Source organism: Gallus gallus, chromosome Z (genome assembly GCF_016699485.2).
Source record: "Gallus gallus isolate bGalGal1 chromosome Z, bGalGal1.mat.broiler.GRCg7b, whole genome shotgun sequence".
In the NCBI taxonomy this organism is placed as follows: domain Eukaryota; kingdom Metazoa; phylum Chordata; class Aves; order Galliformes; family Phasianidae; genus Gallus; species Gallus gallus.
Window position 1 is genome coordinate 2,261,578 of NC_052572.1, and position 15,090 is coordinate 2,276,667.

The 15,090-nt window shown below is 44.9% G+C and overlaps 1 protein-coding gene across 1 annotated transcript in view; it reads left to right on the forward strand.

The window, feature by feature from the left end:
• LOXHD1 (lipoxygenase homology domains 1) overlaps nt 1-15,090 on the forward strand; it is a 149,206-nt gene that overhangs the window by 42,833 nt on the left and 91,283 nt on the right. Inside the window, exons 5-7 of the mRNA XM_025144978.3 lie at nt 9,962-10,060; nt 11,639-11,787; nt 14,130-14,253. Of these exons, the coding sequence (XP_025000746.3) occupies nt 9,962-10,060; nt 11,639-11,787; nt 14,130-14,253 (372 nt within the window). The remainder of the gene's footprint in view (nt 1-9,961; nt 10,061-11,638; nt 11,788-14,129; nt 14,254-15,090) is intronic.

The window sequence follows — 15,090 nt, forward strand, 5'->3', positions numbered from 1 at the left end:
AACGGATGAGTCAAAAGTAACACACAATTAGAGAGAGGTTCCCTCGAGGAGGAAGTCAACTACTCAATCTTAATAGATCTCTAAATGACACAACAATCTCTCTGAATTTATTACTGCTCCTGCCTGGGAGAGCTGATTCAAATGAATGCATGTGATTTCCTCCATCCTGCTCAACACCTGTCTCTCGACGGGAACAGATTTGTGGGGTAAACGCTCAGCTGGTAAAAATCAGTGCGGCTTCCATAAAGTTGCTGGAACAACTTTGTGGCTCAGCAGCTGAAAAGCCATTCCCAAACACACGCTCTTCTGGAGGAGCTGTCTCGGGTTATGGATCAGCTGCTAACCGCATGCTTGGTCCTGGATGTCCAGGAAAGTATGAATAAGATTGCCCCTTGCCTTAAGGGTATGAAAGAAGAGATTCAAGCAGGCATTTGTCAGAAATACATCTGTTCTTGTCACCTTTGTCAGAGAATGCCACTTTTGAGCGCCGCAGCCTAGGAGCTCTGCAGCTGCCATGCGAACACAGGGAGCTGGGCTGAGGCCAGGGGCGCGGGTGAAGGGCTGGACGCCATCCAGGCGGCAGGTCTGGGTCTGTAAGAGGAGAGGGATAGCTCCGCTATCTCAGGTTGCAGCTCCCCTTGAACCATAATTAATGAAAGATAAACATTCCCAGGCTGCTGAGGTGAACCGTCAGCTGCAGATGTAAATTCATTTGAATTCGCTCGGCTCCTTCTGAATCCGAAAATGTCTGAAATGAGATCGGGATGTGATTTTCTCCATACGTACGAGTGATTTGCCCTAAATTTGTTTGGAGTTTTGTGGGTTTCTTTTTTTCTTTCAAATGAATTGAACAGTTGGATTTTTTTCTTTGAGTATTCATATTTTCTAGGCTACTAGACAAATGAATAATTATGTGGTTTGGTGATTTTATGTTCTTGTAGAGGAGGACTGATTGCTCTCTCTTAAGCCTGTGTTCCTATTAGCAGTGTTCACTGCTGTGCTCTTTAACTTTCTGGCCACGTCTCTTCACTCCCATTTCCCTTATTTCTTCAGTTTGGGATATTTTGGAGGTTCTTTTCTCTGTGTCCTCTCTCCTACAACACCTTCAGCTTTTGATCTTCTCCTGGAGAGCTTTCACATCTTTGTTATGAGGATTTTACCTTCCTTCCTTGAGCCAGAGGTCACTGCTGGGATGTGTAAGTTTTCTTTGATTTGTGTGGGATGTGGAGTGGAGAAAGCTGTAGTGATACATTCTATTGAGTTTTTGTTTTGCTCTGTAGAGGGTTCATATCTGAAGGGGACTGCTGGTGCTTGGACCAAACCCTGCAAGTCACCAGGAGGCTCAGCTTCTGTTGCTGAGGAGCAGAGGCCAACCAGAGAATCCCTGTAGTGCTGTGAACGTTGAGGAGGTTAATTTAAATAATAAGAATTATTATTGAAAAGGCAAAAAATAAACGTGTTCCCCCCAAACTGTCGACAAATAATTGGAAAAAAAAAAAATTGTACAAAAAAGTAACGTGGAGTTCTTTTCAAAATCCAAAGAGTTACAGTGGAAGGCAGAAAGACTCGATGACTGCAGACAGCTGAGTGATTGTATTTGCTGAACTGGATAAAATGACTCCTGTCAAGTTCCCCATTGAATGCCATGCATTTCTGAAGGAGAACACGTTACATTTTAAGTGCTCCTGCCTGAATGGCCCTCTGTTCCCTGTATTCACATCCATGGCATCGTATACCCACGGTCCCTTGACAGTGATGGTGTCACAGATTCTTATTTACCCAGCAGCTGCTACTGGCAGCCTGGATTAATTTACATTGCAGGTATTAATTACAAGGAAGGGCTATTGTTCGGCCTCATGCTGCTTCACTTGGCTTTATGAAACCTCAGGTTTCAAACCTCAGGTTTGTATGGCTGTGGCTGAGTCTTAATGCAAGGGACTGGCAGAAAACTGATTACAGGTGATGGTTTTTGTCTGAGTGTTGTGGTTTCTGGATCACTCTGAGGGTGTCTGATGTCCTGCTCAGTTGGTGGGGGAGGAGAGCATTAATCATGGATTGTAGCTGCACTAGTAAGAACTACTGACCCAATGGAGGTGCAAAAGCAAATGAAATTTCAGAGCCTCTTCCCACTCTGTTCTCTTATATGAGCAGGTCAGGTATGAGTCACTCACGCCACATTCTTTATCAAAAGAATGTAGGAACAGTTACTTGCAAGGGAAACTTCTACACACTTGGTCCTTAAAGCCATACAGAAGATCACAAACACCTGAAAATGAATCCAGATTTCTGAGCCATTGTGATTTGTGCTGACATGACGAATTTTGGTCAAGCCTAACCAACCTGGCTGTTGTAGATGAGGTTCAGAGCGAAGGACTTATTTCCAACTGGCTGTTTGGCCACCAGTATTCTAAAATAGTTTAAGATTGGCCATGATGGGATGTAGATGTGCATGAGATCACATCACACGTGCATGAGATGAGCTCACATCAAACTATTCCGATGCTGTATATTCACAACAGAATAGAGCCACATCTGTGACATCACACTCTAATATTCTTTGCTCTGTTAGGCAGTGACAGCATTTTTTTCTGACTGAAGTTTAACCTCATTTTGCCTAGTTCTAATGAATGTGTTTGCAAACAAGGTGCTGCGCAGCACAGTTCTGAGGAGGAGGGCAGTCAAAACACATTGCACACCCAGACCTTGAGATGGGAACATCCAACACAGTTGCATTGCATTTGATTTTCCCATTCTTAAAAGTATCAGGCATTTGTCACCAATCTTCTAAAATTATTATTAATATTATGTCAAAAAAATGGATCACAAGCCCAGACTAGATGTGTCTGGGTTAAGTCTGCATGGTCTTATGCAGGGAGTCATGAGTTTTTCTCCTAACTGTGACAAGAACCAACTTTGAACCAGAAGGCTGGTGATCTTCCAGTTCTGCTCTGATTTAGAGTTGCTTTATGGTGCCTCAGAAGTGACATCCTTCACAGATACATCCTCAGGGATAATGGCTGGAAGGTCACATTGATCAGCTGGGAATGGAGTCCTGTAACGGCATATTGGTGGTGGAACATGCTCATGTTGTGCATGCTGAGGGTAGTCTCAGCTTTACAGAGTGAGAACGGTGCCTATTATATTTACAAGTGAGAGAAGTTCAGCTGACTGAGTTGTGGGCCAGCCCCCATCTACTGGTCTTTCATGAGTTTCCTTGACTCCCTGTTCTGTACTCATCTATGGCAGTCAGTGAGATCACCCAAGGGTAGCTGTATTCATGGTGGGTCAGTGGAGAAGACCATGGGTAGAGAGAAGCACAGAGCAGTTTCTTGAAAAAGAAAAATAAGACAGGGTGCACACGAAGCAGCATCCTGTGCTGGGCTTCTCTGCCTGGTGTGCTTTCAAGAGCACTTCTGTGAACACACATAGAGCTAATATGACCTAGATATTTTCTCCAAGGCTTTTAGATCCTCTAGGACCTAAGACTCATGTATTTGGGCCAGTAATGTAAGCTGCTTTATTTTTTTCTTCTGCAAAGGAGGTTTATGTTAAGAACCCACAGTTCATTGTCCAGACTTTTAATGCTGACTGCCATAGAATCATAGAGTGGCTTGGGTTGGAAGGGGCCTCAAGGATCATCAAGCTCCAACCTCCCAACCTCCACATCTAATATTGTCCTGAAGACTCACGAGGGCCTGAGCTGGATGGAGTTGAGGAGACATTTGGGGCAGTGGTTATTGATGCACATGTTTGACTTCGAGTCAGCAGCTAAATCCTTCCTGTCCTGATGGGATACACGTGTGCCTGAGGACTAAAGCTGTGGCCAGTATTTCTCAGTGATGTACTACAGCCAGAAGTTCTGATAAGAAGCAGGGCTTGGGATGGGAGGCTGCATTTGGTGGTGTCCCATGGGTCCTTATTTCATAAAGCACCATGCCTAGAGAGTGAGAGGGGTCCTCCTCCTATTATTTCCTCTTGGTCGGGATTCAAAATGAGCTGTCAGATTTTAGAAACATTCATAATCAGGAAAGACAAGGGATTATTTCTGAGAGTGGGGAAAGGGGAAGTGAAATATTAATAAGTGTTACCGGCTCATCAAAACTCATCTTTATTTGCACTGAGAACTGGAACTGTGTAATCAGAACACGGAAATGCAGCTAAATACATTTATGAAATAAATAGGAATTGTTTACTTTTGAGTAATGGCACATATGCACTGTACTGAGGATCAAACTTTGCTGCATGCTGAGATATTCAATAAACAACACTTGTGGAGGGAATCATATCTCTTACTTCCCAATTGATATCACTGGGATATCATGTTATCTGTTTCCCCCTACTATCCCCAAAATAAACCATTTAGTCTAATATGGATTTTTTTCTCCCCTACAGACCTTGCCCTCTTTATACCCTTAAGTCATCGCACCCAGAACAAATCAGCTGTGACCTCTCCATTTGTAATGTATATTTTGCATGTTGTTTTATCTCCAAAACTGGACAAGGATAACGAGAAGTCAAAATGATGGAAATGAAAAGAAACAGTGGTAACTTATAAACCTCCAGGAAGACAAGGAGCTCGGAAATAGGATGCAAATAGAGATTTGTAGTTTACATAAAGGACCTCATGCTTCAAGGGAAAAAAGTTTGGAGAGGAATGACAAATCACGATGTGTGACTTGTATGTAGATCTATATGTAGCCAACACAAAGCAGTGCAGCACAGCTGTGAAGATGGGCATAATTTTCACAGATTGTGTCTACGTATTGTAATTATCTAAACACTGTGAAATAGAATCACTGTATTTAAAAATACAAGTTGTACCGAACAAGGTTGAAGTACAGTGAGGATAATAAGATTTTAAAGAGTCCTGTAAAATTATTTCTCTCTTCGTTCTGAGCAAAAACATTTAAAACAAATGGTTCTTTTCAGTGATTTCCATAAATCTGAATATAGCAGAGCTGGGGAAGGCTGGAAGTGGATGTTTCTTTCCTGAAATATCTGTGGGGTTTTTTTTAATGGGCTCCCACACTGGGGCTGAGCTAATGAAAAATAATGGGAAATCTTGGTGAATTAGATGAGCAAAGTCCTCCATGCTGCTGTCACAAGGTGAGCTGCCCTTTGCTGAGCTCCAGGACTGCAACTAAACCGCTGTTGTCTCTGGAGCAAGGTCATTTAAAGCTCACTTCAAAATGCCATCATCACTTTGAAGCCGCAGTAGGAACATCAGTTTAGCATATCCTACAAGCGAAGGCTCCTGCATGTGGTAGATTGCTTCTCAGAGGCTTTGCAGGAGGATGATCCGGGCTGAATCCTAATACATTAACTGTTCTGATGGCGTGCTTTGATTTCATATTAGAGCCGCACAAAACGGGGCTGAACTTTGTGATCTGTGGGCCGGATGGGGAGAAGAAGTGCTGCGTTCCTTACAGGAGGTGCACCAGGCAGTGAATGGGGATAATGGAATATTCGGCAGAGCAAATGCTCATTTCCTTTCCCTTGTGTTACTCCTCCTTGGGTAGAAGCAATAATCTCCGCTTCTAAAGAGTGTTGTTTTAGAGAGCTCTTCTGAGACTATCAAAACGCTGACCCAGGGTCACACCAACCTCTCAGCATCCCTGCTGCCTCTATTGATGTGCACCCAGCCCCGCTCAAAGGCTCCTCAGCATTCCTCCCTGCTGACACTGTGCACTGGTTGGGCGCTGATGGCCAAAAGCAATGCAAACGCCCAAAAGCGTGCACTTCAAATCTGCAAGTGGTCTGAATTTCCAGTTTGAGCCCTCAGTGGAAGAAGCTGCTCACCACCATTGAATTGCTGGACTGGTGGAAAAAACTATCCTTACCTGTGTGCGGTCACTGTGTGTTACAGCGGGCCATGATGTGGGATGGGTAACGCCTGGTGAGCATCTCTGCACCCTACATCTCAGGGGTGGCTTTAGGTTCTCATAGTGCTTTGTTCTGTGCCATTATTTGTTGGGCCCCTATTTATGTTGTAGGGAGGTAAAGACTTGGGCTGAGTGTGTTTTCTCGTCTGCAGTGTTCGTATGGAGGCAGCACTCTGGGATATGTAATGCAAAAAGGCATCTCCACTCAAAGGTAGTCCAAGAAGAGGTGGTGTTGGCTTGGTGCAGGTGGGTTCTGTCCCACGTCAGAAGAGAAAGAAAACCAAATTCTTGCTCTGAACAAAGCAGGCTGGGAGGCCACAGGCTGAACACCTAACCATAGGCTGACCTTTCAAGGTTGCTCTGACCAGCTGTCACCCAGGAACACGCTATCGGCAGTGGTATGAAGGAGCTCCTGCTTTGACAAGTCAGTGCTTTCCATCAAGAAGTGGTTTTGTCAGACCGTTTGTGTGGGCTGGAGCAACTGACTTGAGCTGACAGCAAAGAACTGAGGCATATGGGACGTTCAACCTCTTTCCTGAGCTTATGAAAAAAGACTGTGGCAGGCTCAAGTTGAAACTGCATGCCCTCTGGCAGCAATTCTTTTTGCTTTTCATGCTGTCCACTAATACATTTCTTCAGTAGAAGCAATTCAGGGACAGTAGAGTTGCCTCTTCTCTACCTGTTCCCTTTGAAATCTGTGTGGTCAGTGCCGTGCAGTACAGGGTGGATCTTAAACATTGCCACCCTGGGGAGTGCTGTGAAAACAGAAGGATAATTGCTAGAAGTTGCCTTATGAGAAGAATCCATCACTGCCCATGACTTAGTTTGTTGCTTTTGACCCTGCGTGTCTTACGTCTGAGGGCTGTGACATTTCTTGGTTGTTGGATGCTGTGCTGCTCACCTGCTCCGTGATGGGTCATGCACAGGGAAGGGAGGCAGGAACAAATAGCAGAGAGTTCCCTGGGCCCTGCAGGAGGTGATAACTCCAGATAATGAAGCGCAGTCTGGTTTGTTTCTCTGCCAAAATCTGATTCTCCTGCTGCTACAAATTCATCAGCTTATGCATCAGTGCCCTGTCTAGTGCCCCTGGTAATTTTAGCCACAAGGTTTCCTTAAGCAACTGCATCCTATGGTGCTTTCTGTGACTATGATACTCTATTGCTAAATAAACAACATTAACAGCTGAATACCCTATGGCTGAACAGTCAGCTGCAGCTTGCACTTGGAAGGATTTGGCTTGGATGTTTCATAGAATAGCTTGTGTTGAAAGGTACCTTAAAGACCACCTAGTTCCAGCCCCCACTGTTCACGGTCACAGGTAGGGGAGAGAATGAATGACAGCACTTGGAAGTAGCAGGACTGGATAAGAAGATGCTGGTTGCAGTGCTGCATCCTTGGGATGGAGTGGGATGCAGTGGGACCAGCCTGGGTACACCAGGAGGGCTGCAGCCCTGTGCCCTTCCTCCCATAGGAGCACTGCTAGGGGTATGACACTGCTCCACTCTTCTTTACAAAAATTAAACCCCACAGCTCCAACTGGAAAGAGCCCAGATCCAGCCCACAGTGCAGCATTCATCTCCCCCTTAGCTGCTGAAAGCTGCGTCTGGATTAGTAACAGACAAGCTGCTTGACTATCACACCTCTGCTAAATTAATGTGTCGAAGTCATATCAGTGCCACCCCACTGCATCCCAGAGATGGCAGCCTGGAAACACTTCCAATGCTCTGTGTGTGTCTGCATGTTGGCTGGGAGGTGTGAGGGGAGCAGGACTGTCCTGAACTGAGCAGAGACCCTGCAGCACAGACAAAGAACGTGCTGTAACCATACAGACATGACAATTTTGTGTTGCAATGGGAAGAGGCAGCAGAATATATCTGCTGATCTTGCTTCTAAATATTTGCTATTTCCCTCTTGGCATCTTGCAGTTCGTATCTCCAAAGCTGCTAATTTTGTTCCCAGGAAAGCTCCTTCTCTGTGCTGTGCTGCAGCGAGCACACACTGCTAGATGGAGTCTCAGCTTCAGCAGCCGTACATCAGCATTTTGCATGTTCACAGTGCTAGGAGAAGCATTCAGACAAAAAAAAAAAATATATATATATATATATATATATCCAGGCAACATCTTGATCTCAGTTTTGTGGATGAACTCAGAGCTACGTACTGAGATTAAAAAAAAAAGCCAAGTGAGTATTTTTGAAAAGATGATGTTACTGTTTTAAATAATTCATGATGAAGGGCTTGCAGAGTAGGGAGCGACATCCACCTATGCTGGAAATGAAGGGTGCTTGACTTCAGCCAGAGCTCTGCCGGGCTGCAATGAGAGCCTTTTTCTGCATGCTGCCAGCCACTGAATCCTTCCTGTTTCTGTGAGATACAGCATCTCTTCCCATTTAAATCTGTACCTCCGCCGTGCAATTCTGCAAGATGTGCTGATGTACGAAGCACAGAAGGACCCCCGAGCAGGATGAAGTGCTGCTCTCTGCTGTAGCTGAGCCTTGAATTGCTGAGAGATGGAGAGGGTGGTGGCAAAAATTCAGCACGGCTCAGCACAGTCCTGCTTCTGTTCTGCTGATGAAGGAACTAAAACTGGTCCTGCACACGGAGCTGCATGGGGCAGGGATGGGGGTTGGTGTGAGTGCAGTTCCAGCGTTGGGAACGTATGTTATATGATGACATCGTGTATCTCAGATTTGAAATACAGCAATATTGGAAGACTTCTCAAGGCGTTGGATGTGGCCATGGACTTTACCAGGCTTTCTGATCTTCTGTATTTTTTGCAGAATCTGCACAAAGTGCCCTTTGTACCATGTTTTTGGCCACTGTTACTGATTGATCTTCACTGCCTTGCTCTCTACCTATCCCCCTTGATGCCCTGCATGTGTTTCAATATCCTTTTGGTCCCTTCTTAAGAAGCTTAAAGACTAATCCTACAAGTTGTCCTAACGTCGGCCAGTGTGCTTGCCTTTCTGTCGCTCCCTTTTCCCCATAGGGCTCTTCTGTCTGGAAAGCAGTGGGAAATCAATCACTAACATAAAATTACATAGCATAGAGCGTGGAGCAAAGCTTCTTGAAAAATGCTGTTTGTGATTGAAGATCCCAGTGTACAATGGGTGACTTTCTGTGGGAGCCATTTAGTGGCCAAATGGGAGCTGTAAATTGCACCTCTCTCCTCGGTTAAGGCAGATTAACTCCTTTGGTGTTGGCATATTTCTAGCAGGTTGTTAGAGCTCTGCGAACTGAGGAAAAAGAGTTAAAGAGAAGTATTAAGGCATCCTTCCCTTGTCTGGGGCGGTTCTGTCCTCCTCCTTTCTTGTTATTTAGTATTTATTGCACTTTTATCATTATTCTATTTACAACGTCAGCTCAATTTTTACCCTTTTCAGAGTGCATTCATTAAACCACAGCAGGTGATTTTGCCTTCTGCCTGGTCTCCGTTTTGCTTTTCCATTAAATGGAAAAGGATTGGGTTTTTATTTTTAAGCTGCACAGAGTAACGGGGTGGTCCCCTTCAGGTGTTAGCGCTCATGCAATATGACCAACCTTTCCTCTAAATACTTGATGTCACCCGCTGGGCTAAGCTGCAAAAATAGCTGCATGACAGCCCTTGGAGCAGAGGGTTCAGCTCTGAGCTTGAGCAGATGGCTGGCTCCATAACTCATCAGTGTTTTGAAAAAGCAAGGCTGGTTTGCAGGCCTGGGGTCATCTGATGGCTGTATATCAACATCAAAGCGTGCACCTTCCTTGCACCTTCCTCTCACCCACTCCAACCTTTGGTGTTGGGTTCAGGAATTCAGTCATCTCTTCTTCCTGCCCTGAGCAATGGATACACAGAATGTTAGAGCTCTGCATCTCTGTCCATGAGCACTGTCATAGACAGGGTCTCTGCCTATGGATTTTATTTCACTTGAGGAGAAGAGGAAAACATTTTGAGACTCTGCTCGGGATCCGGGAGCAGAGATTCAAATGTGCTTTCAAACTAGTACAGCATAGCCTGTATTATTATTATTTTTTTTTGCACTCTTATGATTTTTGACTATTCTGTTGTTAATATGTGGGGATTTCTGCCTCTCTCCTTGCAGTCAACAAATACGTGGTCCGAGTTTTCACGGGCGAAGTCAGCGGCAGCGGAACAGATGCAGATGTCTTCATTAATATCTTCGGAGAGAAAGGAGACACAGGTATTCAAATGCAAATCATTTCCTAAAATACCTCTTCCTGCTCTTCAGGCCTGCGATCTGCACAACGCACAGCAGCAATCTGGCAAATGCAGAATGATTTGGCTGAGTGAAAAGTGCAGCACATGCCTTGCGAGCACTGCGGTTCCTCACATCCACAGCTCCTGGAAGCTGTTGTGGCTGGGCTGTGAACGTGGCTGTGGTTCCTACCACCAAAATAAAACCACCAAACCCTGGGAAAACACACCGCCAGCATAAACCAGTATGATGGGCACCAGTCTGCTGAAGGACCCTGCGTCAATCAGTGTGCTATTGATAGCGCATGCGATGCACAGTGTCACTGGTTGGAGTAGGCAGGGACCTCTGGGTCCATCTGTTCCCACCCAGGGATGGGGCTCAGGGTCACTTTTCCAGGTGACTTATGAAGATCTACAAGAAAGAGATTTCACAGCCCCTCTGGGCCTATGTCCTATCCTTCCTGTGGTCCTGGGAGGAAAACACTGCCCTTTTCATGTGGCACAGGTTGTGGCTGAACTTGTGCAGACATTCAGAAATCATAATTTAACCGAGGTTTGTATTAGCTGGTTTAAAATTACTGGCGGTAGTTTTTTTTGTCTGTTTGTATGTTTTTAATGTAGATTGCATTGCAGCAGTGGTCCACGAAATTGAATTTAGTTTTTTTTTTCAAAGTCTTTTTAATTGAATAGTAAAAAGAGAGGTGCCCAGGCCAAACTCTATCTCACACTACGGAGAAGAACAGGTGGAAACTCCTGGAGACTCAGCTAACAAACGTTCTCTCTCTTCTTTACATCACATATCCTGTCAAAGTCAAGAAGTAATGATGAGATGCCTGCCAAGTGTCCTTGAGCAGATTATGAAACCATGTGGGGAGGGCTTGCTCCTGATTAACTCTCCAGGCAGTTACAGGGAGATCCATCTGATCTCACCAGAGACATCTGGAAGTGGGTGTGTAAATCTCAGACAGTTGTCCAGGCGCCCTGTAAAACCTGCACAGAGGGGCAACACCTCCCAGAAATGACTCATCCCCTCCCCAGGTGGGTGGGATGTACAGACTCAGTAGGGTGCCTTGGGGCAGACCCAGCCCTCACACCACAGCACGGGAACAGTGCTGGCTGCAATCTGGGTCAGTGCTTTAATTCTTTTCATACAGGGAAGCTCCTACGAGATCTGGAAACGCCAATACCCACAGTGTGAAAATAAATCCTTCCTGTGTGATGCAGCAAAAAATCCCATGTGCTGAAATATATAAATCTGCAGCTAATGGCCAAACCTGTTTTAAACAGATTGCGGTGGTTAGGAAAAGAAGATACAACAGCCATCTAGATATGTATTTCCAAAAACTCTGAATGCTCTAAGTAGCTGTGACATTAGGGTGAAAATCCTGGTCTTTTGTGAGCTCAATACACGGTGCCTGGAATATATTGGAATATAAAGCTCTCTGCCTTTGCCTTGCATCCTGGCTGCGGGGAGCTGGTGCCTGGAGAGCATTTGATTCAGTCAGCTGTGGTACTCCTATATATTCCTTCAGTTAACAATTTTTATCATTTCTAATCTTTTCAGGAGTGAGGAAACTGGACAACGACAAAGACAACTTTGAAAAGGGAGCAGAGGACAAGTTCACGCTTGATGCTCCGAATTTGGGCAGGTTAAGAAAAATTAATATCGGTCACAATAACAAGGGTGGCTCTGCTGGCTGGTTTCTTGCAAAGGTGGGTTACTCCTCTGATCTTTAACACAAGCCTGCTGTGGGATCAAAATGTCTCACTTCTCACCCTCTCAGCAGTGCCACGAAGACACTGGAGCCTAAGAAATCTATATTGAGTCTGTTCACAGTGGAAATCTGCAGAGACTTATCGTTTGGGCAAATTTAAGTCATTCTTCTTGGCACAGCAAGAAATATGTGCCTGCCACAAAGATCCCTTTCTTCCTCTCCTTCTTTCCTCTATTTTTTAATATCCTGCTCTAAGACTTGAAGGTATGGCAGCTTTAATAAAAGAATACACAAGAGGGAGAAATCAAGGACTTTCCTCTAATCTCTTCCCCCCCCCCTTTTGATGGTGTAGTTTAACACAGCTGGCTGTAATCCACTGAAGATCTGACCTAGATAAGACCTGGATAACTAGATAACAATTGAGGTAACACCAATGCAAATATTAGCACATGCATTTCCTCCATCGTGACACACTGCACTAAAGGTTATTGTGTTGGTTGTCTATCAGAAACATAGAATCTGTGCTCCTTGTAATATGTGGGGGGGGGGGAAGAGAGAAAAGAAACCTTCTCATAGTACAGGTGTGGTGTGCATGGCATGCTTTTTGATGCTGGTTAGGTGGATTAACCCCAAAGCCCATAGCAGGGACTGGTTGCAGCCAACACCTTAGCTCTGTGTGCTGCCTCTGAACTGCTGAGATTTTTGTAATTGAGTGAGAAGCAGATTGGCCTTGTAAGTTCAGATGGAAGCCTGGAGAAATGAGCTGAACCACAGCCCAGTTATCTCCTACTACTAGTTGATGTTTTTTTTTTCTAATACACTCCAGTACTTGGGGACTCTGTCTTTCGCACTGCTGAATGAACTTGCTAAGCAGCACTGGAAGTTCTTCTCATTTTTTTCTTGTGTTTTCAATGAAGCATATATTTAGTACTGGTTTTCTAAATATAGGAATAGATACATTAACAGGAACTTGAAGAGGATGAGCCGGTAGAGGCTGAGCTGAGCACTGATGCTTCTCTTGAACCTCAAATGTTTTAGTCTCTAATGTTCCAGCACAGCACTGCTCTCCCATAATGATAATCTCAGCCCTGGCAGAAAATGCTGTCCAACAAGAGTAACAATGAGAATCTGTAATGCTGCAGGCTGTAGTACAGTGTGAGATGGGTGGCAGGATGGGAAGCTCTGGTTGGATAAGTCTATTGGGAAGGACAGAATCCAGATTCTCTCTTCTTGCTATGAAGGGGAAAAAAAAATAAGGACTTCCTACCCCTAATAGTGAATTTTCATTCCCCGAGATGTAAGCCATGCAAGCAGATAGATTTTCATAGAATCACAGAGTCACTGAGGTTGGAAAAGAGTTCCAAGATCCCCAACCCCAACCCACCCCCAAGATGCCCCATGACTGTGTCCCCATGTGCCACATCTCCATGGTTCTTGAACACCTCCAGGGATGGAGACTCCCCCATCTCCCTGAGCAGCTGTGCCACTGCAATCACCACTCCTTCAGAGAATCAATTTTTCCTAATATCCAACATGATTTTTTTTGATTTCTTGTTTTCTGGCTGAAAATCTTAAATCCTCTTTTCTGCATATTCAAAATACACCAGTAACTCTTATGGCAAACTTCAGGAGTGGTGGTAAGAAAATGCTGCAGCAGGAGGTGCAAGAACCTCCAGGTGGATAACACTGGCTTAATTTAACATTAAAAGTGAAGGTTGTTCCCTGGCTTGTTTCAGCAGAATATGTCTCCCGAATAGAGCACGGAGCCAAATTCTTCCAAGATAGAAGCTATTCCTACCCCAGGGTTTTAAGGCTGTCTTTGCAAGTGTTTCCATCCCGTAGTAACTGAATGGGATAAGAAAGTATTACTGGGTCACACAAGCTGATCCAACGGTCTTGATTTGTCCTAAAATTCCTTAGTATTATTTCATAACAAGGCTCTAAAACAGAAAGAACGAAGACAGTCTGTTCCCAATGCAGAACAAAGAGCTGCCATTCAGCTGATGGAGAAGAGTAGCCAGCATAGGGCTCTGGAGGGAAGGAAGACAGGCCAGCCAGCTGGTCCTGCTAGCAGAGACATCTGCTCTCGTACGCTGCGAGAGATGCAGATTGAGTTCAATGGAGGAAAAAAGGAAAGAAAAAAGCCTGGTTTTTGCTCACTGATTGTCTGAAATCCTGTCAGTGCTAATTAGAGAGTGGAGAGGGAGCTGCCTGAGAGTCAAATATACTGAATATCAGGTGAGAGTGTGTGCGTTCAGCTTCTGCTCTCTTGTCACCTCCTTGTCTCACACCTTCACTTCTTCCACATGTATTTTGCAGTGTGCTGTTTCTTTCTCCCAGGTGATCATTGAAGACATTGGCAATAAATGTGTGTACCAGTTCCCAGTTGGACGCTGGTTTGCTTTGGATGAAGATGATGGCAAAATCCAGAGGGACATTCTTGTTGGAGGCACCGAAGCCACAGGTAAAGTCATGTTGAATCCATGGTGGGAAATGCAAAGACACAGAGGTCTAGTTCTTGCTTCTAGTCATATTTTCCCTACAAGAGCAAATGCCAGGACTCCTGCAGTGGGCCAGCTGTTGGTGGCAGATAGTTCTGTGCCTGAACTGTCATCCCATGTGCCTCCATCGGATGTCCATGTCCATCCACCTACACATATACCTGGTGAATCCATGCAGGACCTACACGCTGATCTGCCACACGATGCACCTGGATGAGAGAATGACGGGCTGAGGATGAAAGATTCAGCACGTGCCTCTGTGAGTCGGTCACCAGCATTCAGAAAGCAGACAGCTATTCCCACAGCCACTGCGGTGCCTCACAGTGATGCATATTTATTGGCTGGGGAGATATGCATCCTTTTACAAAACAAGGACAAGTGTTGTGGCTGCAGAATCCCAACTGCAGGACACAGGCTGGGAAGAACAGGGAGCGAGGTGAATGACATCTTCCGACCAAAACTGTGCAATTCATTTACTAAAATCTTCCCTTAATCTCTTACCATTTCTGAACGTGCTCTCATGAGTTCAGCTGAACATATTCCATATGCACTGTCAAAGACATGCAAATACAATTTTTAGCGTAAACTTTAAAGAGAGGGAAGGTTGTTCTGTAAAGAGTGAGCTCTGATGTTTTCACTTAGTCCAAAGGCCCCGTTGACATTTCTGGGTGGTGTAAGAAAAGGAATAACTTAGCTTGAATCCCAGCTGTCTTATACTTGGTTCCTAAAACACTAAAGCAAATACAGAGGTGTCTCCTTACTCAACAGCATGACGACGGTCTATGATATGCTTGTCAAAG